At 42.6% G+C, this 26694-nt stretch overlaps 1 protein-coding gene across 1 annotated transcript; it reads right to left on the reverse strand.

The window, feature by feature from the left end:
* Nucleotides 1-26694, reverse strand: LOC132396834 (thioredoxin-like). The gene is made up of 5 exons (XM_059974814.1): nucleotides 26541-26694; nucleotides 9705-9809; nucleotides 6469-6528; nucleotides 5982-6047; nucleotides 1-1237 (listed from the first exon to the last, which is right to left on the reverse strand). The coding sequence occupies exons 1-5, from the start codon at nucleotides 26592-26594 to the stop codon at nucleotides 1175-1177; spliced, it is 348 nt and encodes a 115-aa protein (XP_059830797.1). The 5' UTR covers nucleotides 26595-26694; the 3' UTR covers nucleotides 1-1174.

The raw sequence follows: 26694 nt of genomic DNA on the forward strand, positions 1-26694 counted from the left end.
TCTCACTCAATTATTAAAAATATTTATTCAACATTTATTCTCAGATGAGGCTTGCATCCTTAAATAGATTGTCTACAAACACAAAGCTACCCACAGCAGAATGAAGCAGAAAGCAAATTACAAATCTGCTTATTTTATCCATTTGTTACAGTCATTGTTTATTCCAATCTTCAATATTCAGAAGTCAATTTGAACAGATATGTAGATTTTGCACATGAAGAGGTACATCAAACACTAGTTTATGCAAGAACTCAAGAGTGGGTAAATTATTTGTAGTGATAAAACGAAATACCAATTGTTGCACAGAGAAATGGTTTAATGTAGAAACAATAACTAGCAATAAATTTATTTTTTGTTAAAACGTTGATAAAAGCTGCAGCTATGCAATCCAACTTCCAAATAAATTTACTCTTGCAGTGAACTATCCTTCAGGTGACTTCTACATTAAATAGAAATTAGCTGAAATAAGAGCTGCGGGAGAAAATGCACAAAGACCAGTTGTAATTTGCAAGAATGTGGACCCACGACTTGTCAAATTGTAGAACAAAAAAGGAATTCCTAAAATATGTGAGCAAGTTGAAAAGGAATTTGCCTTGCATTGAATATACAAGGCACTTAAATATCATAGGGTCTGCTGTTCCACATTCTAAACCTGGCTCCATGTAAGTCAATAAAACAGAACTTCAGATGCACAGTATAACATATCACCACTATTATATGTTTGCCATATATCTCTGGACTAATTCATGCTTCAAAATCTTTCCTCAAGTCTACACTTAATTGATCTGTTTACAAGAGCCTGGTTTCTTCCAGAGTGCTAATCAAGTTTATCCCAATTGGAAATCTAAGCATATTTAAAGTACAACATGCTATACTTCTGCTCAAAAACAAGTTACACGGTTTCAATTTAAAACCATGAGTAAATACCAGTGCTAGGCTGTCACATCATTCCTTCAGCACTCAAATAGTAGGGCTAACAATTGATGTTGATAATATACTGTACATTCGGAACTTTTTGTATCAGATTAGATGACCATATATGTTAAAGCAAAGCCTGTAACCAGATTTTGGAAAGCAGAAGTGGATTTTTATACTTAGAAACTTAATTGAAACATCTTGACATTGCAGGCACGTTAAACAGATTATTGACTTTTATTTACTGGATTAATGACCACTACTGCAGCTCTTTAACTTTTTCTTCCAAAGTTGATTCATTTGCTCCAGAAAAATCGAACAACTAAAGAAACAAAAGTTAAAAACAAACATTAAATATGCATTTATATACTTTACTGTAGACATTCAGAGACATTTGTCAGAACTAATTTGCATTCAAGGGTCTGCTGCCTCTAAATTTTGTGTTAAGTTTGCTGCAGAAATGTAATTTAAATAGTTGTTAATCAACAGTATGAATAGGGTCAGTGAAAGACACTTAAAGTTTCTGGCTCAGTTTACAGAGACAAAGTCACCTTGCTAAAGCTTATGGAAACCCTGTTAGACGGAGTGGAGCCTACTGAGGAAACTTCGGAAATTTACCCAACACCTTTCCACCAGATATACCCAATGTAGGCAAGGGCTGTCATAAATGGAGGAGGACAATGACTTGGAGGGCTTGTTTCCAGCTACTCCATCAGCATTTCCGTGCAGTGGGAAGTTACGGGACAGCTAAGAAAAGGGGAACAAATGATTTTGATTCGGAGCAAGAAGGCTGCAGATGAACGGCTAAGGATTTCCGGAGCAAAGGCAGTTTTACTACTCGGGATAAAAGAAAGGCAAGACCTTGTAGGCATGTGATGTCGGCCAGTAGTGTGGGAAAAGCTTAAAAAGAAGACCGCCATATCCGGCCGGCAGCGATGTGAGTGGGTAGCAGAGTGGTAGGGCTTTGGCCCAATGGGCTTAGGTAGAAACAAGGTGAGATAGGCTGACTGTGTTAATTGCAGAGAGGAAGTAGTATGTGTGTGAGGCCCATTTTCTGTGCTCGGTGTCAGATGTGGAAGAACCTGGAGTCTCCCAGCCTCCCAGATAGCATTACTTGCACTCAGTGTGTCGAGCTGCAACTCCTAAGGGACCGAGTTAGGGAACTGAAGATGCAGCTTGATGACCTTTGCCTGGTCAGGGAGAGCGAGGAGATGATAGAAATGAGTTATAGGCAGGTGGTCACACAGGGGCCACGGGAGACAGACAAGTGGATCACAGTCAGGAGAGAGAAGGGGAAGAGTCAGATACTAGAGGGTACCCCTGTGGCTGTACCCCTTGATAATAAGTACTCCTGTTTGAGTACTATTGGGGGCAGGAGGGGGAGACAGTCTACCTGGGGGAAGTAACAGTGGCCATGCCTCTGGCACAGAGTCTGGCCCTGTGGCTCAGAAAGGTAGGGAAAGGAAGAAGAAAGCAGTAGTGATAGGGAACTCTATGGTCAGGGCGTCAGAGAAACTCAGATGGTAGTTTGCCTCCCAGGTGCCTGGCTCCAGGATGTTTCAGATCACGTCCAAGATATCCTGCAGTGGTTGGGAGAACAGGTCGTGGTACATATTGGTACCAATGACATAGGTAGGAAAAGGGAAGAGGTCCTGAAAACAGACTACAGGGAGTTAGGAAGGAAGCTGAGAAGCAGGACTGCAAGGGTAGTAATCTTGGGATTACTGCCTGTGCCACGTGACAGTGAGTATAGGAATAGAATGAGGTGCAGAATAAATGCGTGACTGAGGGATTGGAACAGGGGGCAGGGATACAGATTTCTGATTCATTGGGACCTCTTTTGGGGCAGGTGTGACCTGTACAAAAAGGACAGGTTGCACTTGAATTCCAAGGGGACCAATATCCTGACGAGGAGGTTTGCTAAGGCTACTAGGGAGAGTTTAAACTACAATTGTTGGGGGGTGGGAACCAAACTGAACAGACTGGGGAAGAGGCAGTTGGCTCACAGATAGAGAAAGCTTGGAGACAGTGTGAGAGGGAGGATAGGCAGGTGATGGAGAAGGGACCCGCTGAGATGGACCGTTTGAGATATGTCTATTTTAACGCAAGGAGTGTTGTGAACAAAGTGATGAACTTATAGAGTGTGGATCAGTACTTGAAGATATGATGTGGTGGCCATTACAGAGACTTGGATGGCTCTGGGACAGGAATGGTTACTTCAAGTGCTGGGTTTAAGATGTTTCAGAAAGGACCTGGGGCTGGGGGGGGGGGGGGGGGGGCGCAAAAGAGGTTGGGGTGTGGCACTATCGATCAGAGATAGTGTCATGGCTGCAGAAAACGTGGACGTCATGGAGGGATTGTCTATGGAGTCTCTGTGGGTGGAGGTTAGGAACAAGAAGGGGTCAATAACTCTGTTGGGTGTTTTTTGTAAGCCGCCCAATAGTAACAGGGATATTGAGGAGTGGATAGGGAAACAGATTTTGGAAAGGTGTATAATAACAGATTTGTCGTGATGGGAAATTTTATTTTCCCAAATATCAATGGGCATCTCCCTAGAACAAGAGGTTTAGATGGGGGTTGAGTTTGTTAGGTGTGGTCAGGAAGATTTCTTGACACAATATGTAGATAAGCCTACAGAGGAGAGACTATACTTGATTTGGTATTGGGAAATGAACCTGGTCAGGTGTCAGATCTCTCAGTGGGAGAGCATTTTGGAGATAGCGATCGCAATTCTATCTTCTTTATGAAAGTGTTTAATTGGAGTAAGGGGAATTATGAGGCTATCAGGCAGGAACGGAAGCTTAAATTTGGAAAAGATGTTCTCAGGGAAAAGTACAGAAGAAATGTGGCAAATGTTCAGGGGATATTTGCGTGAAGTTCTGCATATGTACGTTCCAATGAGACAGGAAAGTTATGGTAGGGTACAGGAACCATGGTGTACAAAGGCTGTAATATATCTAGTCAAGAAGAAAAGCTTTTAAAAGGTTTAGAGAGTTAGGCAATGTTAGGGATCTAGAAGATTATAAGGCGAACAGGAAGGAGCTTAAAAAGGAAATTAGGAGAGTCAGAAGGGGCCATGAGAAGGCCCTAGCGGGCAAGATTAAGGAAAACCCCAAGGCATTCTACAAGTATGTGAACAGCAAGAATAGGACCTATCAAGTAAGACAGTGGGAAAGTGTGTATGGAACCAGAGGAAATAGCAGCGGTCCTTAATGAATACTTTGCTTTAGTATTCACTATGGAAAAGGATCTTGGTGATTGTAGTGCAGACTTGCAGGAAATTGAAAAGCTTGAGCATGTAGATATTAAGAAAGAGGATGTGCTGGAGATTTTGGAAAGCATCAAGTTGGATAAGTCTCTGGGACTGGATGAGATGTAACCCAGGCTACTGTGGGAGGCAAGGGAAGAGATTGCTGAGCCTCTGGCGATTACCTTTGCATCATCAATGGGGATGGGAAAGGTTCTGGAGGATTGGAGGGTTGCAGATGTTGCACTTTCCTTATTCAAGAAAGGGAGTAGAGATAGCCCAGGAAATTATAGATCAGTGAGTCTTACTTCAGTGGTTGGTAAGTTGATGGAGAAGATCCAGAGATGAAGGATTTATGAACATTTGGAGAGGTATAATATGATTAGTCAGCATGGCTTTGTCAAGGGCAGGTCATGCCTTACGAGCCTGATTGAATTTTTTAAGGATGTGACTAAACACATTGATGAAGGAAGAGCAGTAGATGTAGTGTATATGGATTTCAGCAAGGCATTTGATAAGCTACCCCATAAAGGCTTATTGAGAAAGTAAGGAGGCATGGGATCCAAGGGGACATTGCCCTGTGGATCCAGAACTGGCTTGCCCACAGAAGGCAAAGAGTGGTTGCAGGTGGTTCATATTCTGCATGGAGGTTGGTGACCAGTGGTATGCCTCAGGGATCTGTTCTGGGAACCTTACTCTGTGATTTTTATAAATGACCTGGATGAGGAAGTGGAGGGATGGGTTAGTAAGTTTGCAGATGACACTAAGGTTGGAGGTGTTGTGGATAGTGTGGAAGGCTGTCAGATGTTACAGTGGGACATTGATTGGATGCAAAACTGGGCTGAGAAGTGGCAGATGGAGTTGAACCCAGATAAATGTGAAGTGGTTCATTTTGGTAGGTCAAATATGATGGCAGAATATAGTATTAATGGTAAGTCTCTTGGCAGTGTGGAGGATCAGAGGGATCTTGGGGTCTGAGTCCATAGGATGCTCAAAGCAGCTGCGTAGGTTGACTCTGTGGCTAAGAAGGCATATGGTGTATTGGCCTTCATCAATTGTGGAATTGAATTTAGGAGCAGAGGGGTAATGTTGCAGCTCTATAGGACCCTGGTCAGACCCCACTTGGAGTACTGTGCTCAGTTCTGATTGCCTCACTACAGGAAGGATGTGGAAGCCATAGAAAGGGTGCAGAGGAGATTTACAAGGATGTTGCCTGGATTGGGGAGCATGCCTTATGAAGACAGGTTGAGTGAACTCGGCCTTTTCTCCTTGGAGCGACGGAGGATGAGAGGTGACCTGATAGAAGTGTATAAGATGATGAGAGGCATTGATTGTGTGGATAGTCAGAGGCTTTTTCCCAGGGCTGAAATGGTTGCTACAAGAGGACATGTTTAAGGTGCGTGGGAGTAGGCACAGAGGAGATGTCGGAGTAAGTGTTTTACTCAGAGAGTGGTGAGTGTGTGGAATGGGCTGCCAGCAACGGTGGTGGATGTGGATACGCTAGGGGCTTTTATGAGACTTTTGGATAGGTACATGGAGCTTAGAAAAATAGAGGGCTATAGGGAAGTCTAGTAATTTCTAAGATAGGGACATGTTTGGCACAATTTTGTGGGCCAAAGGGCCTGTATTGTGCAGTAGGTTTTCTATGTTTCTATGTAAATTAGTTCAGGATGAACAGAAGGCCTGGTTTGCCAGTTAGTTACTCCCCATCTCAGTTACACAAACATCCATTTACATTTTGGTGCTCAAGTTATGAGCAGAACCAGGGTAACAATTATAGTAACTTTATCTACCCTGTCCCCAACAAAACCTGAATTACCTTTTCTCCATTCTTGTAGAAGTGGAATGTTGGCATACAGTTTATGCTACATTGTTCAGCAATATCCTGGAAATAACAAACCACAAGTTAAATTTCACAGAGCTCAATGCAATCCAATCAGTGTAAAGTTTACAGTGAATGGTTCTGTGATTACGTGAATGCATCAGATCCCACATTGTAGAACATCAATGGCACTCTAATGCAGGGACTGCAAGGTTAATTTACTATGAATGATATGAGCACAAGGGTTTTGGTGCAGAGCACAATTCGATGTTTCAGGTGTTGGTAATGTTGGTCATTGAACCTGCAACTGTTCTGCTAATGACTGGAATCAAGGCAGATTTGAGGAACCTTTACACCTCCTTTGGTATAGGATATCAGACGATGTTATGTAGACTTCTGTACCACAACGCCAGTGAACTTTCTCAATGTACTATTCATATATTTAACATTACTGAAATATTCAGTCTGAAGTATTCTGACTTACAGCTGCATCATCCACGTCTACTTCACAGAAAATTACGTCTGTATTGTCTTCTGCCAGTTTCTGGAGAAATAAAATATTTTTAGTTAGCTGCAAATGTGTAGAGGAGGTGTATATGAATGTGAAGATAAAATAATCTCTAACCTTCCCTCCAACACCACCCCCTGCCTCCTAACTCCCATAACTATTAGGCATTTTGCAAAAAGGTACACAGAAACAATAATCAGTGGAAGTGAAATTAATGCTGAATGGGAAGAACGGGTCTGCTCAGGATGGATTTTTGTTGCGCAAGATCTTTAGAAGTTACGTGATTCAAGCTTTCAAAGTGTTTATATGCAGATGAACCTTATTACCACTGAATGGAAGTAAATCACAATATGTTCTTTTCCCTAATAATTTCCCCATTATTTCATTCTTGACACTTAATTTTTAGTCTGTATTATCCACTTACTGCACACTTAAAATGTTTGAAGAATGTCATGGAACATTACAACACAGGAGCTGACCTCTGACACACGTCGAGCTAAACTCTTTGGCCCGTATACAATTTATATCCCTTCATATTTATTGTCTATCTCAGTCTCTTACCCCAATATTGTAAGTTTCCACTATTACTTGCTGCCTGTTCCAAGCACCTACCACTCTAAATATTTCTTCCGAATGTACGTACATTTTAAAAAATATTTCCCAAAGCAATCAGTCTGAGGTTCCCATCTGCTTCAAGAGGTTAGGAATCATACTGGTGCCTCAATGACCATTAACTGGCTGCATTCATATCTACCATAACGAAGTGTTTCAAAAGTTTGGTTGTGGCTATAATTATCTCCTGCCTCAGCAAGGACCAAATTAGCCTACCACAGCAACAGGTCTACAGCAGATTCAATTTCACTGACTTTGCAGTATCTAATCAGCAGCAAAAAACACATTAATTACTGCTTTTTGTTTAATACCATCGGTATTAATCAACAAGCTTCTAAACCTACAACTGGATTCTCAAATTCCTTTATTGGGAGTCCACAGTCAGTATAGATCAGCAACAATATCCTAATAATTAACACAGATACTCCTGAACATTGTGTGTTTAGCCCACTCCTTTGCTCTCTCTACAATCATGACTGTATGGCTGAGCATAGCTCAAATGCCATTTATAAATTTGCATGGTTATTGGTAAAATTTCAGATGGAGACAAAACAAGGCAGATTGGTTGGTTGAGTGGTGTCATAAACCTTGCACTCAATGTCAGTGAGACCAAAGAACTGATTGTGCACTTCAGGAACAGGACTTTGGAGAACATCCACCAATCTTCATTAAGGGGGTCAGCAGTGGAAAGGGTGAGCAGCTTAAGTTCCTAGGTTGAAAACATCTCTGAGGATCCATCCTGGGACTCAACACACTGATGAAATCAAGAAGAAAGCGCACCAGCGGCTCTACATCTCTGGAAATTTGAGGAGATTTGGTATGTTACCAAAGACTCTTACAACTATCTATAGATGTACAATGGAGAGCACTCTGACTGGATGCATCACAGCCTGGTGTTACGTACCCCGTAACTGGGTGTCTAACCAGCAGAGAAAGAAGAATCCGTTAGAGTCTGGTGGTACTATTTTCAAAAGTGTTTATTAGTAAAAATATACAAATCAATATCAATAATGCAAATTTATAGATAATACACATTAGTAATAATAAACCTAAAAATGTGGGTAATATAATAATCAATAATAAACAAGCTCTATCACTGTCTAGGGGATAATGAATTGTCATATGTAAGTATAAAGTTCAGTTTAGTTCATACGTGCTGAGGTAGATGTTGGTTGTTGTGTTGTAATCGTTGGAGAGAGAGAGAGAGAGAGAGAGCACGCGAGCAAGCAGTAACAGCTACAGGCAGGCAAACCTTCCTTTATGTTCTTGATCCGTCATTCTGTTGTGGCCATTCAGGTATGACCCCTCTGTCCTTCAGCTAGACTGTTTTTCTGTGGTGGACTCGTCACTCTGGCATGAGTGGACACACACACAAGCCCCCACCGGCCCTGCTGTAACACTGAGAGTTAAACTGACTGATCCTTTGTTCGGTCCCCGATGCCCCACACCTTCTCGTGGGTTCCAACACTCAAGCAGTGCTCACTAGTGTGTCTCCTGGTGTGTCTGAGGGGTGTCTCCCCAGACCTCACTTTTATCCCTACTCATGGGGTCTCAGTTGTCAATCAATTTTGAATGGCTTTGTCCATCAATCCAGCCCACTCTGGCTGTCCATTGATGAATTTTAATGAACAGAATGGTACAAGATAAACAACCCTCTCAGAAGCCATCAGTCTTTCAGAAGTCATAATATGGTGAATGAACAAGTCTCTCTCCCCTTGCTTTATCTCTAGCAGAAATTCCAGTTCCAGCATGTTTTCCCTTACATCTCTCCATCTCATTAGCAGCATAGCAACAGTAACGGTTCGTGATTCTCCCGGGGGGGGGGGGGGGGGAACATAGGCAATTCTGCACCCTTCTGCCCATCAGAGCTGTTCATCCCTCATAACACTGGTATGGTGGTTTCAATGCATAGGATCACAAGACACTACAGAAGTTTGTAGACTCAGTTAGGCCCACCACAGAAACAACTCCACTATCAAGGACATCTTCAAGAGGGGGTGCCTCAAGAAGGGAACATCCATCGTTAAGAACCTTCATTGTCTGGGATATGCCCTCTTCTCATTACTACCATCAGGATGCGGATGCAGGACTCTGACAGTCCATGCTCAATGATTCAGGAACAACTTCATCATCAGATTTCTGATCAATGCGTAAACATGACCTCAGTATTCCTTTTTACTTCATAATTTTATAAAGAGTTTCTGCATTGTACTGTTGCTGCAGAACAACAAATTTTACATCATGAGACAGTGATAATAAACCTGATTCTGAAGATAGGCTGGGCCGAAACTATTTCAAGCGGACGTTATAACCTATTTACCTTGAATTACTTTAAATGCATGCAAACTTGGCTACAACTTCAAATGTATTGGACTGAGAGAGGGAAAACAAGAAATAGCATCACAAGTAAGTCATTCAAATAATCAAGCCTGTACTATCATTCAGTGAGATCATGGCCTGCGCTAACCACCCCATGTCCTTCTCATGAATGGCTATCCAAAAGTCTACTGATTCCAGACCAGCTGCCAACTGTGAAAAAGAGCTCTCTGTGTAGCATCCATAAGGCTTTCTGGGAACAGTATAATTCTATTAATACTTACTTGGAAGCACGACTTAATCATTTTACAAGGCCCACACCATGTTGCAGAGAAGTCAATAACGACCAGCTTGCTTCCCGACTCCTTCAGTATCATTTCAAAATCTTTCTGAAAAGCACAACATTACTAATTTAGTAACATTCAACCCATAACACATTGTACTACTTTAGGACTGATTTTAAATATTTACTGGGCCATTACATATAGGAACCTATCAAGTTATAACAGAAAAGAACATAGGACAGTGCAGCAAACGAATTTTCATGGAAATAGTTTAAAAAAGGTGAAGTACTGAAATGAAATACAGAATAAATTAGAACACCATCAATACTACAACAGTACAATAAAACTGTATTAGTCACAAATAGTTATTGACAAAGGAATTATCCTGTAACTGTAACTGAACAAGATTCAAAGCAAGGTGGCTGTGAAAGGAACGGCTAAGGATTTCTGGAGTGAAGGCATTTTACTACTTGGGGTAAAGAGAGGCAAGACTGCGCAGGCACGTGACAACAGCCAGTAGAGCGGGAAAAGTTTAAAAAGAAGACTGCCATGTCCAGCGGGCTGCAGAGTGAGAGGGCTTTGGCTCAACGGGCTTAGGCGGTAACGGGACGAGGCAAGGTAGGTTTACCTGTGTTAATTGCGAAACGAAAGTAGTATTTGTGTGAGGCCGGTTTTCTTTGCTCAGTGTCAGATGCGGGAAGTCCTGGAATCTTCCAGCATCCCAGACGGCCATATCTGCACCCGGTGTGTTGAGCTGCAGCTCCTAAGGGACCACATTAAGGAACTGGAGTTGCAGCTCGATGACCTTCATTTGGTCAGGGAGAGTGAGCAGATGATAGAAAGGAGTTACAGACAGGTGGTCACTCTGGGGCCACGGGAGACAGACAAGTGGGTCACAGTTAGGAGGGGGAAGGGGAAGAGTCAGGTATTAGAGAGTACCCCTGTGGCTGTACCCCTTGACAGTAAGTACTCCTGTTTGAGTACTGTTGGGGGATGGTGGGGGGGAACACAGCCTACCTGGGGGAAGCAGTAGTGGCCGTGCCTCTGGCACAGGGTCCGGCCCTGTGGCTCAGAAGGATGGGGAAAGAAAGAGAAAGGCAGTAGTGATAGGGGACTCTGTAGTTAGGGGGTCAGACCGGCGATTCTGTGCATGCAGGAAAGAAACTCGGATGGTAGTTTGCCTCCCAGGTGCCAGGGTCTGGGATGTTTCAGATCATGTCCACGATATCCTGAAGTGGGAAGGAGAACAGCCAGAGGTCATGGTACATATTGGTACCAATAAAATAGGTAGGAAAATGGAAGAGATCCTGAAAAAAAAAGACTACAGGGAGTTAGGAAGGAAGTTGAGACACAGGACCACAAAGTTAGTAATCTCGGGATTACTGCCTGTGCCACGTGACACTGAGTATAGGAATAGAATGAGGTAGAAGATATATGCATGGCTGAGGGATTGGAGCAGGGGGCAGGGATTCAGATTTCTGGATCATTGGGACCTCCTGGAGCAGGTGTGACCTGTACAAAAAGGGTGGGTTGCACTTGAATCACAGGGGGACCAAAATCCTGGCGGGGAGGTTTGCTAAGGCGACCGGGGAGAGTTTAAATTACAATTGTTGGGGGACAGACTGGGGAAGAGGCGGTTGGCTCACAGATAGAGAAAGCTTGGAGACAGTGTGAGAGGGAGGATAGGCAGGTGATGGAGAAGGGACCCGCTGAGATGGACCGTTTGAGATGTGTCTATTTTAATGCAAGGAGTGTTGTGAACAAAACGGATCAGCTTAGAGCATGGGTCAGTTGTTGGAGCAATGATGTGGTGGCCGTTACAGAGACTTGAATGGCTCAGGGACAGGAATGGTTACTTCAAATGCCAGGTTTTAGATGTTTCAGAATGGACAGGGAGGGAGGCAAAAAGAGGTGGGTGTGATCAGAGATAGTGTCACAGCTGCAGAAAAGGTGGACATCATGGAGGGATTGTCTATGGAGTATCTCTGGGTGGAGGTTAGGAACAGGAAGGGGTCAATAACTCTACTGGGTGTTTTTGTAGGCTGCTCAATAGTAACCGGGATATCGAGGAGCAGACAGGGAAATGAATCCTGGAAAGGTGTAATAATAAGAGTTGTCGTGATGGGAGATTTTAATTTCTCAAATATCGACGGGCATCTCCCTAGAGCGAGTGGTTTAGTTGGGGTGGAGTTTGTTAGGTGTGATCAGGAAGGATTCTTGACACAATATGCAGATAAGCCTACAAGAGGATAGACTGTACTTAATTTGGTATTGCAAAATGAACCTGGAGATAGTGATTATAATTCTATTTCCTTTACAATAGCATTGAAGAGAGATAGGAACAAACAAGTTAGAAAAGTGTTTAATTGGAGTAAGGGGAATTATGAGGCTATCAGGCAGGAACGGAAACTTAAATTCGGAACAGATGTTCTCAGGGAAAGGTACAGAAGGAATGTGGCAAATGTCCAGGGGATATTTGTGTGGAGTTCTGCATAGGTACGTTCCAATGAGACAGGGAAGTTACGGTAGGGCACAGGAACTGTGGTGTACAAAGGATATAGTAAATCTAGTCAAGAAGAAAAGAAAAGTTTATGAAAGGTTCAGAGAGCTAGGTAATGTTAGAGATCTAGAAGATTATAAGGCTACTAGGAAGGAGCTTAAAAAGGAAATTAGGAAAGCCAGAAGGTGCCATGAGAAGGCCTTGGCAGACAGGATTAAGGAAAACCCCAAGGCATTCTACAAGTATGAGGAGAGCAAGAGGATAAGATGTGAAAGAATAGGACCTATCAAGTGTGACAGTGGGAAAGTGTGTATGGAACCGGAGGAAATAGCAGAAGTACTTAATGAATACTTTACTTCAGTATTCACTATGGAAAAGGATCTTGGTGATTGTAGCGTTGACTTGCAGCAGACTGAAAAAACTTGAGCATGTAGATATTAAGAGGTTGTGCTGGGGCTTTTGGAAAGCATCAAGTTGGATAAGTCGCCGGGACCGGATGAAATGTACCCCAGGCTACAGTGGGAGGTGAGGGAGGAGATTGCTGAGCCTCTGGTGATGATCTTTCCATCATCAATGGGGACAGGAGAGGTTCTGGAGGATTGGAGGATTGCGGATGTTGTTCCCTTATTCAAGAAGGGGAGTAGAGATAGCCCAGCAAATTATAGACCAGTGAATCTTACTTCAGTGGTTGGTAAGCTGATGGAGAAGATCCTGAGAGGCAGGATTTACAAACATTTGGAGTGGTATAATATGATTAGGAAGAGCCAGCGTGGCTTTGTCAAGGGCAGTTCGTGCGTTACGAACCTGACTGAATTTTTTGAGGAGGTGACTAAACACATTGATGAAGTAAGAGCAGTAGATGTAGTGTATATAGATTTCAGCAAGGCATTTGATAAGGTACCTCATGCAAGGCTTATTGAGAAAGTAAGAAGGCATGGGATCCAAGGTGACATTGCTTTGTGGATCCAGAACTGGCTTGCCCACAGAAGGCAAAGAGTAGTTGTAGACGGGTCATATACTGCATGGAGGTCAGTAACCAGTAGTGTGCCTCAGGGATCTGTTCTGGGACCCCTTCTCTAGTAATTTTTTAATTAATGACCTGGATGAAGAAGTGGAGAGATGGGTTAGAAAGTTTTCTGATGACATAAAGGTTGGGGGTGTTGTGGACAGTGTGGAGGGCTGTCAGAGGTTACAGCAGGACATTGATAGGATGCAAAACTGGGCTGAGAAGTGGCAGATGGACTTCAACCCAGATAAGCATGAAGTGGTTCATTATTGTAGGTCAAATATGATGGCAGAATAAGGGCTTACTCAATGAATCGATGGCTTAATGAACTGGAATCCATGGTATATAGTATGGTGTGGATGGAAATAGCAATGTATAGCAACACAAGCAGCTGCAGAGTAGTGGACTCGCCTCCACTGGCCGTATGCACTGGAAGATTGCCTCAAGAAGACCTCGATCAACAAAGATCCTCACCATTGTGACCATACTATCACAGATACTACTGGACAAGAAATACTGGTCTTAAGTCCACACCACTAGGTTCAAGAACATCTGCTTTCCTTTAACTAGTTGGACCTTGAACCAGCCAGCACCACCATAACCAATACAGTTGGGCAACGCTATGATTGCTTTGCACTAAATTGGGCTTCGATATTTTTGAAAAAAAAACATTGTATAATTTATGTTTTTTCTTGTGAACCCTGCTTATTTGATATTGCATGCCAGCAGTGCTGCTCCAAGCAGGCTCTTCCAACACAACCAATCAAATGACAATAAACTTGACTTGCTTTAAATCAGGGGTTCCAATCCTGGGTCCAAGGACCCCTTGCTTAATGGTATTGGTCCATGGCATAAAAAAAGGTTAGGAATTCTTGCTTTAAACAATAAAAAGATAACTTTGATAAATCAAATGACAACAGTGCTTTATAACATGCACAAACATATTCTGAAATACACTTAAGCACAAAAACCTCTGGATGTTGGAATGCTAAAATAAGAAAAAAGGAATCCTAAGCTGGTCAGGGACATGATGGTAGATAAGGCAAATTTTTAAGGTTGACAATCTTTTACCATAACTATAAATGGTTAAAACTGACATAAAACAAGCATTAAATTGGCATAGAAAGAAGAGAAAGGCTGAAAAGACCAAATGATCCCATGCAGGGGAAGGCAAGAGAGATTAAATGACAAAAAGGTGATCAAGGAATACGCGGCATAAACATCAGTCTGCAGGGAGGTGTAAATGCAAAATCCTGAAAATGATAATTTATGTCTAAGTGTACGGCAGCTTCACTAAACAAAATTTCTGAATGCATTTAATCAAAGGGTTAACATTTGTAACTCGCAGAAGATGGAAGTACAGTGTACACTGAAAGCTAATAGCAAGTTTCTAGTTTACCGGTATATAAAATATCCACCTTCAAAAAGTGATGCCTGAAAGGCAGCATCCACACACATTGCTCAGGACTTGCCCTGTTTCTCAGTGCTACCTTCAGGAAGGAGGTACAGAATTCTGAAGGCACACACTCAAGGATTCACGAACAGTTCCTCCCCCTCTGACATCCAATTTCTGAATGGACATTGAACCCATGAACACTACCTCACTATTTTTAATCTCTATTTTTGCACTACTTATTTAACTATTTGTTATATACTTACTGTAATTCCTTTTATTTCTATTATGTATTGCATTGTACTGCTGCTACATGGACACCATGGACAATCTTATGACATATGTCAGTGATATTAAACCTGATTCTAATACATTTACAACAGATCATACAAAATAAATCATAAAACCGCAAGTATTGGAAATCTAAAATAAATATGGGTAAAGCAAGAAGTACTCGGTAGGTTCAGGCAGCATCTATCGGGGGGGGGGGGGGGGGGCGGGGAAGAGCAAATAACTTAATTATTTCAGCCTATCAAGAATGAAAGTAACCTGTAAAGGAAAATTATTGCTTCCACACATCCTATCAAAATTCCCAAGGTTATAGAAAAAGAAAGGTAAAGCTATCACCTGATGAACTGTAGAATAATTGGCATTTTAATACAAAGCACATGATTAGAACTCAAAGGGATTTATTATCAAACAACTCACTGGCAGTTGCTAGGTCAGATGATTTCATTAAAAAGCTCAAACCACCCATCAATATTTAACTAATGCTTTGAGTGTAGTTGCTGTTTTGCATACATACAGAAACTCCTATCAATGCTGCATGAAAAAAGATCTAAGTCGTTTAAATAAAATTCACAAAAAAGCAATTCTCAGAAAATGTATCCAACATCCACTCATCTTTAACACAGTTTTAAAAGAGGGTTTCTTTGGAAATTGTGGGAGTCAGCGAGAGATATAATACAGACTCCTCTGGTCACCAAGTTTGTCTTACCATCAACCAAACTAAAAAAAACTGATCCTACTCCAACCAAGTTTCTTTCCACATTTCCACTCCTCCACCTGAAGATTCTAACAGTCACCTTCACTCAAGGGCAACTTACAACTGCTAATTAACTAACAAACCTGTATCATTTTGGGAAGCTGCAGAATGCAGAGGAAACTCTTGTTGGTTATTTAGGGAAAACAGACATTTCTTGGTTCAGTAGCTTATAAATATCTATCTTTTAACACAAGAAATGTTCAATTGTTGAACAAAACCACAGCAGGTCAAATGATTTTTCCAGCTCTGAAAAGGAACCCACAAGATTCGTGAGGAAAGCTAATTAATCATGAAACTGAATGACAGATTAAGGCAGCAATACTATAGTTATTATAGATTTATTGAGTATGCGTGCAAGAAAATGAATCTCAAGTTTGTATATGGTGGCATACATTTACTTTGATAATACATTTCCTTTGAACAACTGAATAGCCTACTTTTATCATTATGTTCTTGCCAAACACTGATCTGTGTCTCACTGTACACTGAGGCTTCTCATTGCTTTATTGCAATATTTATTAAGTAATTCAAAAGTTGGCAAGTTAACTTTACCATTCAGTGCAATGAACCGTGACCAACTAACTAAATATGTTGATGACCAATTTCAACGACATTTAATTAACCAGAAATTTATGTGGTGATAGGATGGAGTTCAGCAAAAAAAAAGCATATGGAACATTGACACACCCCGGGAACTAATTAATTACAAAGTGCTGGAAATTCCACCATGGCTCAGTGTAGCAGAAGCAGCTCCATCTTCAAAAAGCCAAAGGCTAACAAAAAAAATCCATGATCTAAAGAAGAAATGGCAAGTAGAAATAAAGAAGGTCTGAAGATTCATGACATACAAGGGTTTTTCGGGAGCTATCAAGACCATCTATGGCTTAGATACAGGCTTCGCCCAATTGATAGCCAAGAACAAGTGAACTTAAACTGAAGGCAGCCAGCATTTACAGGAAGGAATGGTATAAAGATCTGATTGTTCAGAGCATTCTCGATACAATCCCACAACAAACTACTCAGTGTACTTTTGATACAAATTCAATGGTCAACTAAAGAAGTTCTTCAGGGGCTGATGGCACCCTGCTGAGTTTCTAAACTTTGGTGGAGAGGAACTTCTGTCACAAAACTAGTCCTAGCACCCACATTTGGGAATGCCAGGGGAGCACAGGAATGTTGTTAATCATCACCTAATTCAAGACAAGATTAATCCAACTGCTGCCTGTTTCAAGGAAATTCATCACCAGACCTCCACAAACATCTCTTCTCAATGGAAAAAGTGCTTCCTAAAACACAGTGCGAACATGAATGTCACATGACGACTCCAAGAGGAACGTGGAGTGTAGCACTAAAGCTATAAGTACATGTATTTTTGGTCTCTAAAGCCTCTAACTTAGTCAAAGTGGAATTGCTGGGCAGAATCCTGCTCAAGTTTGGCTGTCCATAAAAGAAGTCTGTTTAGCTTAACACCAGCCATGATCTCAGTGTGAACAAGATTGAGCCAAGGCCAATCCAACTCTTTAAAAAAATAGTAACCTAATCTATCCCACCTACAGTAAGCTTCCTGCCAAAGTGAAACTAACAGGAAGCTATTTAACCTAAACGAACTCCACTCAGAAGCACCGCAGATAAGCTACAATAAGCAGTTAACAACTTTGTATGTAGCGGCTTACAGAATTCATCAGTGGCTTAATAACTGCAGCATGCAAGAGGGTGGATGGTATACTCCACATCAGCAAAATAAAAAAGTCCTCTACCTTATATAAAATATTGCCCCTGACAATAAAACAGAACTACAGGACCCTTAAAGGGGACTTCTAAATCTACTTGGAATAGAAGTGTCATCACTACCTTTAGGGAATTCTTGGCTGTTGATTACAACAGAAGTATAATGAAGCTTGGCCTACATGGCAGAAATAGTGCATCATCTCACAAGCTCCCTCAGTGGCCCCTGGCTGCTTATAGCAAAATCTTCAGTTTTCCCCAGTGGTTTCAACAGACACCTCAGAAATGAAGAGGAATCAAGTCATCTTTGATCCCAAGACTAGTAAAGGCCAAATACAATCCGGAGGAACATAACTCTGGTTGTGTTGCAGCTTCTAGACTCAATGTTGAAATCTGTAACCTCAGATATAGTCAATTCTCAGACTTCATCAGTCACCTATCTGTCATATCACCTTGGCTAATTCCCCCTGCCCCTTGGAAAGGACATCCCCTGCTTGAAATATTCTCCTGCATTTTGTAACTTCTACGTTCTTTGCCCAAGATTTGACTCATTGACCAGATGATGCGTTTATATCTCATCACTGTGATCATTGTATCAGACATCCTTCTCGCCTGAACTTCCCTGCAGCTTTAGGCTTTTATCTTCTTTTCACTAATGATAAAGTCTCCAAAACATTGACTTCTGTGTATTTTCAGCATTGTTTTTATTTTATATTTACAGCACCTGCAATTTTCTTTTGATTTTCAACCATCTAGGTCTACTGAGCTGTCCCAGGGAATGATATTCTCGTGAATTGCTAATATCTTTGTGCTGTTGCAGCTCACGATAAATTTGATAGGGAGATGGTGCAATCTAATCCAAAGACTTTAAATGTAATAGTAACAAATCATAAAACACAAGACTGGGAACCATCATCCATTTGGGCTTCTGCCCTCTTAAGAGTACTTATGAAGGGTCGAAACCCAGTCTCTTAAAAAATAGCAACCCTCCACTACCACCAACCTTTCTCTAGATCCCTTGTGTTTTGCCTTCTGGTCAAGTCCCCTACATTGGACATTGTCAAAAACTTTGCTAAAGTCCATGTAGACAATATCTATTGTCTTGCACTTACCAGCCCTCTTGATCACCTCTTCATAAAACTCAAATCAAATTTGTGGGCACGATTTCCCATACCCAATGCTATGCTAACTATCCCTGATTAGTCCTCGTCTTTCCAATGCATCTAGATCTGGCCCCTCAGAATCCTTTCCATTACCATTGATGTCCGGCTTACAAGCCTATAGTTCCCCAATTTGTCCTTGCAGCCCTTCTTAAATAATGGTACACCCTCCAGTATTCCAATATCCATATAATGGGTAATGATGGCACTATTACCAAATTACCAGTGCTGGGGACTTGATAATTTCTCCCCTGGCATCCCGCAATCGATGTGCTGAACATCTATTTCTCTAACGTCCAGTAATTTCCACCCACTCCCCCTTCTCTCTTTCATCATTCCCCATTCTGGCTCCCCTTTTACCCTTTTTCTTCTCCTCACTTGCCTATCACCTCCCTTTGGTGCCCACCCTCCTTCCCTTTCTTTTATGATCCACTGCCCTCTACTAGATTCATTCTTCAGCCCTTTACCTCTTCCACCCATCACTTCCCAGCTTCTCACTTCATCCCACCCACCCATCTTCTCCCTTATCTGGTCACATCTATCAGCTGCCTGCAGGTCCTCCTTGTCCTCCCCCCAACCTTCTTATTCAGACTTCCTCCTCCTTCCTTCCCAGGCCTGAAACATTAACCCGTTATTTCACCTCCATAGATACCTCCTGACCTGATTTCCACTAGCATTTTGCTCTGGATTTCCAGCATCTGCAGAATCTCTTGTGTTTATTCCAATATGCTATTGTGCAATTGGTCAGACACCTTTATGGCCTTCTGAAATGTTGATTTTTTTTTGTTTCTCTCTATAGTCAATAGTCCAACTGCGAGGAAAAGCACTGAATCAACGAGGAGCACTGCCACAATAAAGCAGCATTCATCATCAAGACCCATACCATCCAGGCCATGTTCCCTTCTCACTGCTGCCATCAGGAAGTACAGGTGCCGCAGGTGCTTCACCACCAGATTCAATAACAGTGTTTACTCTAGAACCAACAGGCTCCTGAACCAGTGTGAATAACTTCACTCACCTCAACACTGAACTGATTCCAGAACCTACGGACTCACTTTCAAGGACCTTACAACTCACCTTCTCAGTATGATTAGACTATTCATTATTTATCTGATTTTACTTTGTACTTGTACAATGTCCTCGTTTGCATGTTGGTTGCTTTTCAGTCATTGTGTGTAGTTTTTCATTGATTCTATTGCATTTCTTTGCTCTACAGTGAATGCCCATGTGAAAGTGAATCACAGGTCAGTGTATGATGACATACATACATGTACTTTGATTTGATTTGAATTACCAATGTAGCTTTGTTGGTTAGCTCCTGCCCTGACAGCCTCTGCACCCATCACGTCTGCTCTGCTATTGCTGTCATCTTCAAAGGGATCCTACCACCAAACACACCACTGTCTTCCCCGCCCATTCTCCACTTTCCACAGGGATCGCTCTCTTTGTGATTTCCTTGTCCATTTGCCCCTCCCCACTAATCACCCTCCTGGCACTTATCCTACCAGTGTAAGAATGGCTACCTCTGCCCATTCATCTCCTCAACTCACTCAATATATGGCAGAAATAGACCAATTAGAAAAAGATATTACAAAATTAGAAAAAGAATCCCAAAGATAAATGACAGAAGAAAAACGAAGACAACTTGTTAATAAAAAATTACAATACACTCCAGACAGATCGAACAGAAAAGGTAATTATGAGAACTAAACAGAGATATTATGAATTAGGTGAAAGATCACACAAAATTCCTGTTTGGCAGTTGAAAACAGAACAGGCTTCTAAAACAATAAATGCAATTAGAACAAGTGCAAATAAGATTACTTATAAACCTTTAGAAATTAATGAAACTTTAAAAAAATATTATACTGAATTATATCAATCAGAATCACAAAATAAGATTGCTGAGATAGATAAATTTTTATCACAAATAACTCTTCCAAAATTAAATTTGGAAGAACAGAAAGGATTAGATATGCCCTTTACATTAAAAGAGGTTGAAGAAGCTTTAGGATCACTTCAGAGTAATAAATCCCCAGGAGAAGACGGTTTTCCGCCTGAATTTTATAAAAATTTAAAGATTTATTAATCCCTCCTTTTATGGAATTAATATATCAAGTGGAAAGAATGCACAAACTCCCACAATCTTTTTATTTTTTTAATAATGGCAAATAGTTTTGTTTAAATAAATTCTTTACATCATTATTGACTCTTATACCTAAATATTTTATTCCATTTATTGTCCATCGAAATTGAGTTACTAATCAACATTGACTATAATCTCCTTTGGTAAGGGGTAAAATTTCACTTTTATCCCAGTTTACTTTATACCCCGATATTTTCCCATATTCTTCCAATCTAAAAGATAGTTTTTGCAGCGATTGCAATGGGTTTGTTAAATAAATCAGAACATCATCAGCAAATAAATTAATCTTATATTCTTCTTGGTTAACTCTAAAGCCCATAATATCTGAATCTGTTCTAATTATTTCAGCTAATGGTTCTATCGCCAATACAAATAGGGCAGGTGATAATGGGCAACCTTGTCTAGTTGACCTTGTTAAGCGGAATGGTGTTGAAATCTGACCATTTGTAACTACTATAGCTTGAGGATTAATACTTAAGGTTTTAATCCATTTTATAAATGATTTTCCTAACTCTGACATGTCGGTCTGTGGCCTCCTCTACTGCCACGAGGAAGACACACTCAGGTTAGAGGAGTAACACCTCATATTACGTCTGGCTAGGCTCCAACCTTATGGCATGAACACTGATTTCTCCAACTTCCAATAAATTCCCCATTCCGCTTCCCTTCTTACAGCTTCTCTTCCACTGCCTTTCACACACCCCCTCGGTCCACTCTCCTCTCCTATAGGGTTCCTTCTTCTTCAGCTCTCCACCTTAGTTTCTCACTTCATTTACCCCTCCATCCACCTACCTTCCCCCTCACCAGGCATCACCTATCAACTTCTAGCTTGTATTCCTTCCTCTCCCCCATCTTCTTATTCCGGCTTTGTCCTCCTTCCTTTCCAATCCTGATGAAGGGTCTTGGTGTGAAATGTCAACTATTTATCCCTTTTCATAAATGCATTGCCTGCTGAGGTGCTGAAGTGTTTTGAGAGGTTGGTTACGGCTAGAATCAACTCCTGCTTGAGCGAAGACCTGGACCCACTGCAGTTTGCCACAATAGATCCACAGTGGGTGCTTTGTCATCGGCTCTCAAACGGCCTTGGTTCATCTGGACAATGCTAATCCCTACATCAGGCTGCTGTTTATTGACTGCAGCTCAGTGTTCAACAGAACCATTCTGACTGTTCTGAGAACAGGGGAGACAACACACTGGACTTGGTTTATACAAACACACCACAGGCATACAAAGCAGCACCCCTCCCCCATCTTGGCCACTCTGACCACATATCTGTCATGTTAACACCAGCATATAAACCATTGCTTAAAATTGTGAGAGCAGAGAAAAGACAGATAAGGGTCTGGCCAAAAGGAGCAGCCTCAGCACCACAGGACTGTTTTTTGCACACAGACTGGGACATATTCAAAACAGCAGCCTCCTACGATGACCATATAGACATTGAAGAGTATGCGGAGGCAGTAATCAGCTACATAGCCAAATGCACGGAGGATGTCACTGTGATGAAAACCCTCACCACACTTGGTAATCAAAAGCCATGGATGACAACAGAGGTGTGTTCACTACTGAAGGCCCGTGACACAGCCTACAGGTCGGGGGACAGGAGTGCGCTTCGCTCAGCCAGGACTGCGCTTTCACTCGGGATCAGGAAAGCGAAAAGGGCCTACGCGGGCAAAATACATGGACACTTCTGGACACAGGTGACACCAGACAGATGTGGCAGGGAATTAAAGCTCTGACTGACTACAAGATCAGGCTGAAAACTGATGACAGCGACGCCTCTCTTCCTAACAGGCTTAACAAATTCTTTGCACGCTTCGAAGCATCAAGCACTACAGCAAGGGGGAGAGCCAGTCCCCTCTTACCATCTGACCAGCCGGCTCCAATCATTGATTCAGAGCAAACACCGAGGACCCTTGCCAAGGTTAACCCACGAAAAGCGGGAGGTCCCGACAACATCCCTGGACGTGTGCTCAAGGAATGTGCCAATGTATTAGCAGATGTCCTGACGGACATTTTCAACATCTCCCTTAGTCAAGCTATTGTCCCCAGATGCTTCAAAACCTCCACAATCATCCCTGTAGTAAAGAAATCAGTTGTAGCCTGTCTGAATGATTACCGTCCCGTCGCCCTGACCCCCATCGTGATGTAATGTTTTGAACGGCTTGTCAAGCCTCATATCACAGCCAGCCTCCCCTCATCGCTGGATCCTCTACAGTTTGCTTATCGTCCAAAACGCTCTACAGAGGACACAATATCCACCACACTACACACAGTTCTCTCTCACTTGGACAACAAAGACACTTATGCCAGAATCCTGTACATTGATTTCTGTTCAGCGTTCAATACCATCATCCCGCAGAGACTCGTGGAGAAACTGTCGCTGCTTGGCCTTAACACTGCCATGTGTCGCTGGATTCTGGATTTCTTGACAGAGAGACCACAGTCGGTCTGGGTTGGCAGGAACATCTCTGACTCCATCACACTGAGCACTGGATCCCCACAAGGCTGTGTGCTTAGTCCATTGCTGTTTACACTGTTAACACATGACTGTGCAGCCAGGTTCAAGGAGAACCTGATCATTAAATTTGCTGATGATACCACAGTGGTGGGGCTCATCAGCAAAAATGATGAAACAATGTACAGGGAGGAGGTTAAACACCTAGAGAGCTGGTGCAGTGACAACAACTTGATGCTTAATGTCACCAAAACCAAGGAGATGATCGTCAATTTCAGATGGTCTCAGCCTGAGCACATACCCCTCAGCATCAGCGGCTCCACAGTGGAGAGAGTGGAAAACATCAAGTTCCTTGGGGTGCAGATCTTGGACAATCTCACCTGGTCCAGGAACACCACTGGGATTGTGAAACGAGCCCAGCAGAGATTGCACTTTTTGAGGAAGCTTAAACCAGCATCACTCCCCACTAACATCTTAACTACATTCTACAGAGGCATGGTTGAGAGTGTGCTGACCTTTTGCATCACAACCTGGTACTCCAGCTGCATTGCTGCCGACAAAAAAGCCTTGCAGAGGGTGGTTAGGGGAGCAGAGGTGGTTATTGGGGTCTCCCTACCTTCTGTCCAAGACCTCTTTCAGAGTCGATGCCTCCAGAAGACACGGGACATCATTAAAGACCCCTCACACCCTCTCCATGAACTGTTTGTTCTTCTGCCATCAGGTAAACATTACAGGAGCATCAAAACTAAAACCACAAGGCTACTAAACAGCTTCCTCCCACAGGTGGTCAGACTGCTAAACAGCTACTCTACCTGACTCTGCTTTGGACACTTTTAACTTGCACTGGACACTTATAATTTGTTTTTAACTGACATGTGGCTGTTGTGTTTTACTATTTATTGTTATGTTTATTATTTCCTGTTGTGTTTGTTATGTAATGATTGCACTGCTCCTGGGAAACGCTGTCTCATTCTGCCCTGCAGAGCTGATGTATGGTTAGAATGACAATAAAGTTTTTGAATCTTGAATCTTGATCAAAAAGCTCCAAAACATGGGCCTCTGTACCACCCTCTGCCACTGGATCCTTGACTTCCTCACCAGAAGACCACATTCTGTGCAGATTGGAAATAACATTACCACCTCGCTGACAATCAACATTGGCGCACCTCAAGGATGTGTGCTCTATTCTCTCAACACCCATGGCTGTGGTTAAGCACAACTCAAAAACTGTCCTAAATTTGCTGACGACACAACTATTGTTGACAGAATTTCAGGTGGTGACGAGAAGGCGTATAGGAATGAGATAGATCAGCTGGTTGAGGGTGTAGCAGCAACAAGCTTGCATAGCAGCATCAGTAAGACCAAAGAATTGGTTATGGACTTCAGAAAAGGTAAGACAAAGGAAAAAACACCAGTCTTCATCGAGATCAGAAGTGGAAAAGGTGAGTACTCTCATGTTCCTGGGTTGAGGATCTATCCTGGGCCCAACATATTGATGCAATTATAAAAAAAAAGCAGAACCGTGCCTTTAGGAGTTTGAGGAAATGTATCCAAAGTCACTGACAAATTTCTACAGATGTGCCATGGAGAGGATTCTAACTGGCTGCATCACTGTTTGGTATGAGGTGGGGGCACTGCACAGGATCAAAATAAACTGCATAAAGTTGTAAACTCACAGCTCCATCATGGACACTAGCCTCCCCAGCAACCAGGACACCTTCAAAAAGTGATGGTCTCAAAAAGGCCACATCCATCATTAAGGACCCCGATCTCCCAGGACATGACCTCTTCTCATTCTCTCAACTCTTCATCTTCAGGGAGGAAGTATTAGATTCTGAAGGCACACTTCAAGAATAGCTACTTCCCCTCTGCCATCAGATTACTGAATAGACACTAAACCCATGAACACTCTTTCACATTTTCCCCCTTATTTTGGACTATTATTTAATTTAACTTTAAAAAAGATATATATTTATAGCAATTATTTTATTATGTATTGCAATGTTCTGTTGCAGCGTTACAAATTTCACAATATATGCCAATGGTATTAAATCTGACTCCAGCATTTTGTATATTTTTCGGAAAACCGTGGGTTTATTTTTTATTCAAGGCTTTAGTATCAATCAAGGGCCAACATCTGCAGTACCAGAGCTGCCTTCTCGCACCATTTGCTCTCCAGTACACAAAAAAGATGTAATAGGCACTAGATTGGGAGTGTCTGGGGAAAACTCTAATCAACAATAAAAAGGAAAAGCTGGTCACCGTGGTATATTTGTGTGAGATGTTCATGAGGTATTTAGACAAACAAGGCTTAGGATAATATCCTAATAAAGGCAAATGGGATTGGTGTAGGTGGTAAAGATTGACGTGGGGGTGCTGTTTCATGACTGTTCCAATTGTCCCCATAATAACTTCGCTTCAAAATAAAATGGATTTTAATTGTAAACCGCTCCGGGACACTCCGCAAGCCGTGGTTGCAGATGATATTTACTTGCCTCGGCAACGAGTGTGAGGCAGCGGCGGGTCGGGGGGAAGTGGCTGCCAGCCAGAGGCGGCCGGGCGGCCATTTAGTTAGTCGGCCCAGTTAGCGGATCCGCCCAATACAGAGGAGACATTTTGTTCACTCCGCGCTAATCACTGCGCTCAACTCACCCGCACCAAGGAATAAAAATACACTTTAACTCATGGCCCAGGTGGAGATTTTGAATTTTTTTCTCTCTCTGCACACACACTTCTCGGCGAGCGCGGAATGGTGGAGACAGGCGCCCGAGGCGCGGATCTAGCAAACCACAGACAGGTCTTGCAGGTGCTGGAAACCTTCAGCTTCTCACACACGAGTACCGGAGGAACTCAGGAAGCCTCTACGGAGGGAAATCACTCGGCCCGAAAAGCTGACTCTTTATTGCCCATCGTGCCTGATTTGTCGAGTTTCTCTAGCGTTTTTGTGTGAGGTTCCGGAGGCGGGGGGCGGACTGGCCAGCACAGGCACCTCGGTCTCCTGCGGCCTGCAGCCCGGGTGATGCAGCAAGTTGAGCCGGGGAGTGCGGGCACCCTGACCCACGGGAGGGGGTGAAATCTGGCCATGGGAAGGGATGCGAGTTGCACTCCTTCTCAGCTCTACACCAGCCCGGTACCTGTGAGAGGGGCTGGGGGGTATTACAGTACATGCGGGGCTGCGGCACAGCCGGTCCACGTGTTGCAGTCACTGGGGTCGAATGCGGGCCACACACCATCCCCGGGGTCTGCATTACATCCAATACCGGTAACTGCACCAGTCACAGACGCGTTTCCCTTCTGTACTCTGCCAATTCTACACGAACTGCGATGTAATCGCTGAAAACTCACTACCACATTTTAACTCACGGAACCGGCAAAATCGAACGTGGCATAAGCATTCACCAACCTTGTTCTCCAACTTGCGGATTACCGCAATCGCTTTCTGTGCTCCAGCATTCATCTTCCTTACTCCAGAGTCCAGCCGGTCCAGCTCTGTCAATGATTCTCACTCGGAGTAAGTGCCTGCCGTTGAACTCTGGGATATTGGATGAAGTGTTCAA

The sequence above is a fragment of the Hypanus sabinus genome, chromosome 7 (assembly GCF_030144855.1).
Source record: "Hypanus sabinus isolate sHypSab1 chromosome 7, sHypSab1.hap1, whole genome shotgun sequence".
In the NCBI taxonomy this organism is placed as follows: domain Eukaryota; kingdom Metazoa; phylum Chordata; class Chondrichthyes; order Myliobatiformes; family Dasyatidae; genus Hypanus; species Hypanus sabinus.

Coding starts and splice junctions, on each gene's coding strand:
- LOC132396834 (XM_059974814.1), bottom strand. CDS start 26,594: ATGAATGCTGGAGCACAGAAAGCGATTGCGGTAATCCGCAAGTTGGAG. Junction 6,529..9,704: donor TGATTAAGTCGTGCTTCCAA/GTAAGTATTAAT, acceptor TTATTTCTCCAG/AAACTGGCAGAAGACAATAC. Junction 1,238..5,981: donor TCTACAAGAATGGAGAAAAG/GTAATTCAGGTT, acceptor TTGTTTCTTTAG/TTGTTCGATTTTTCTGGAGC.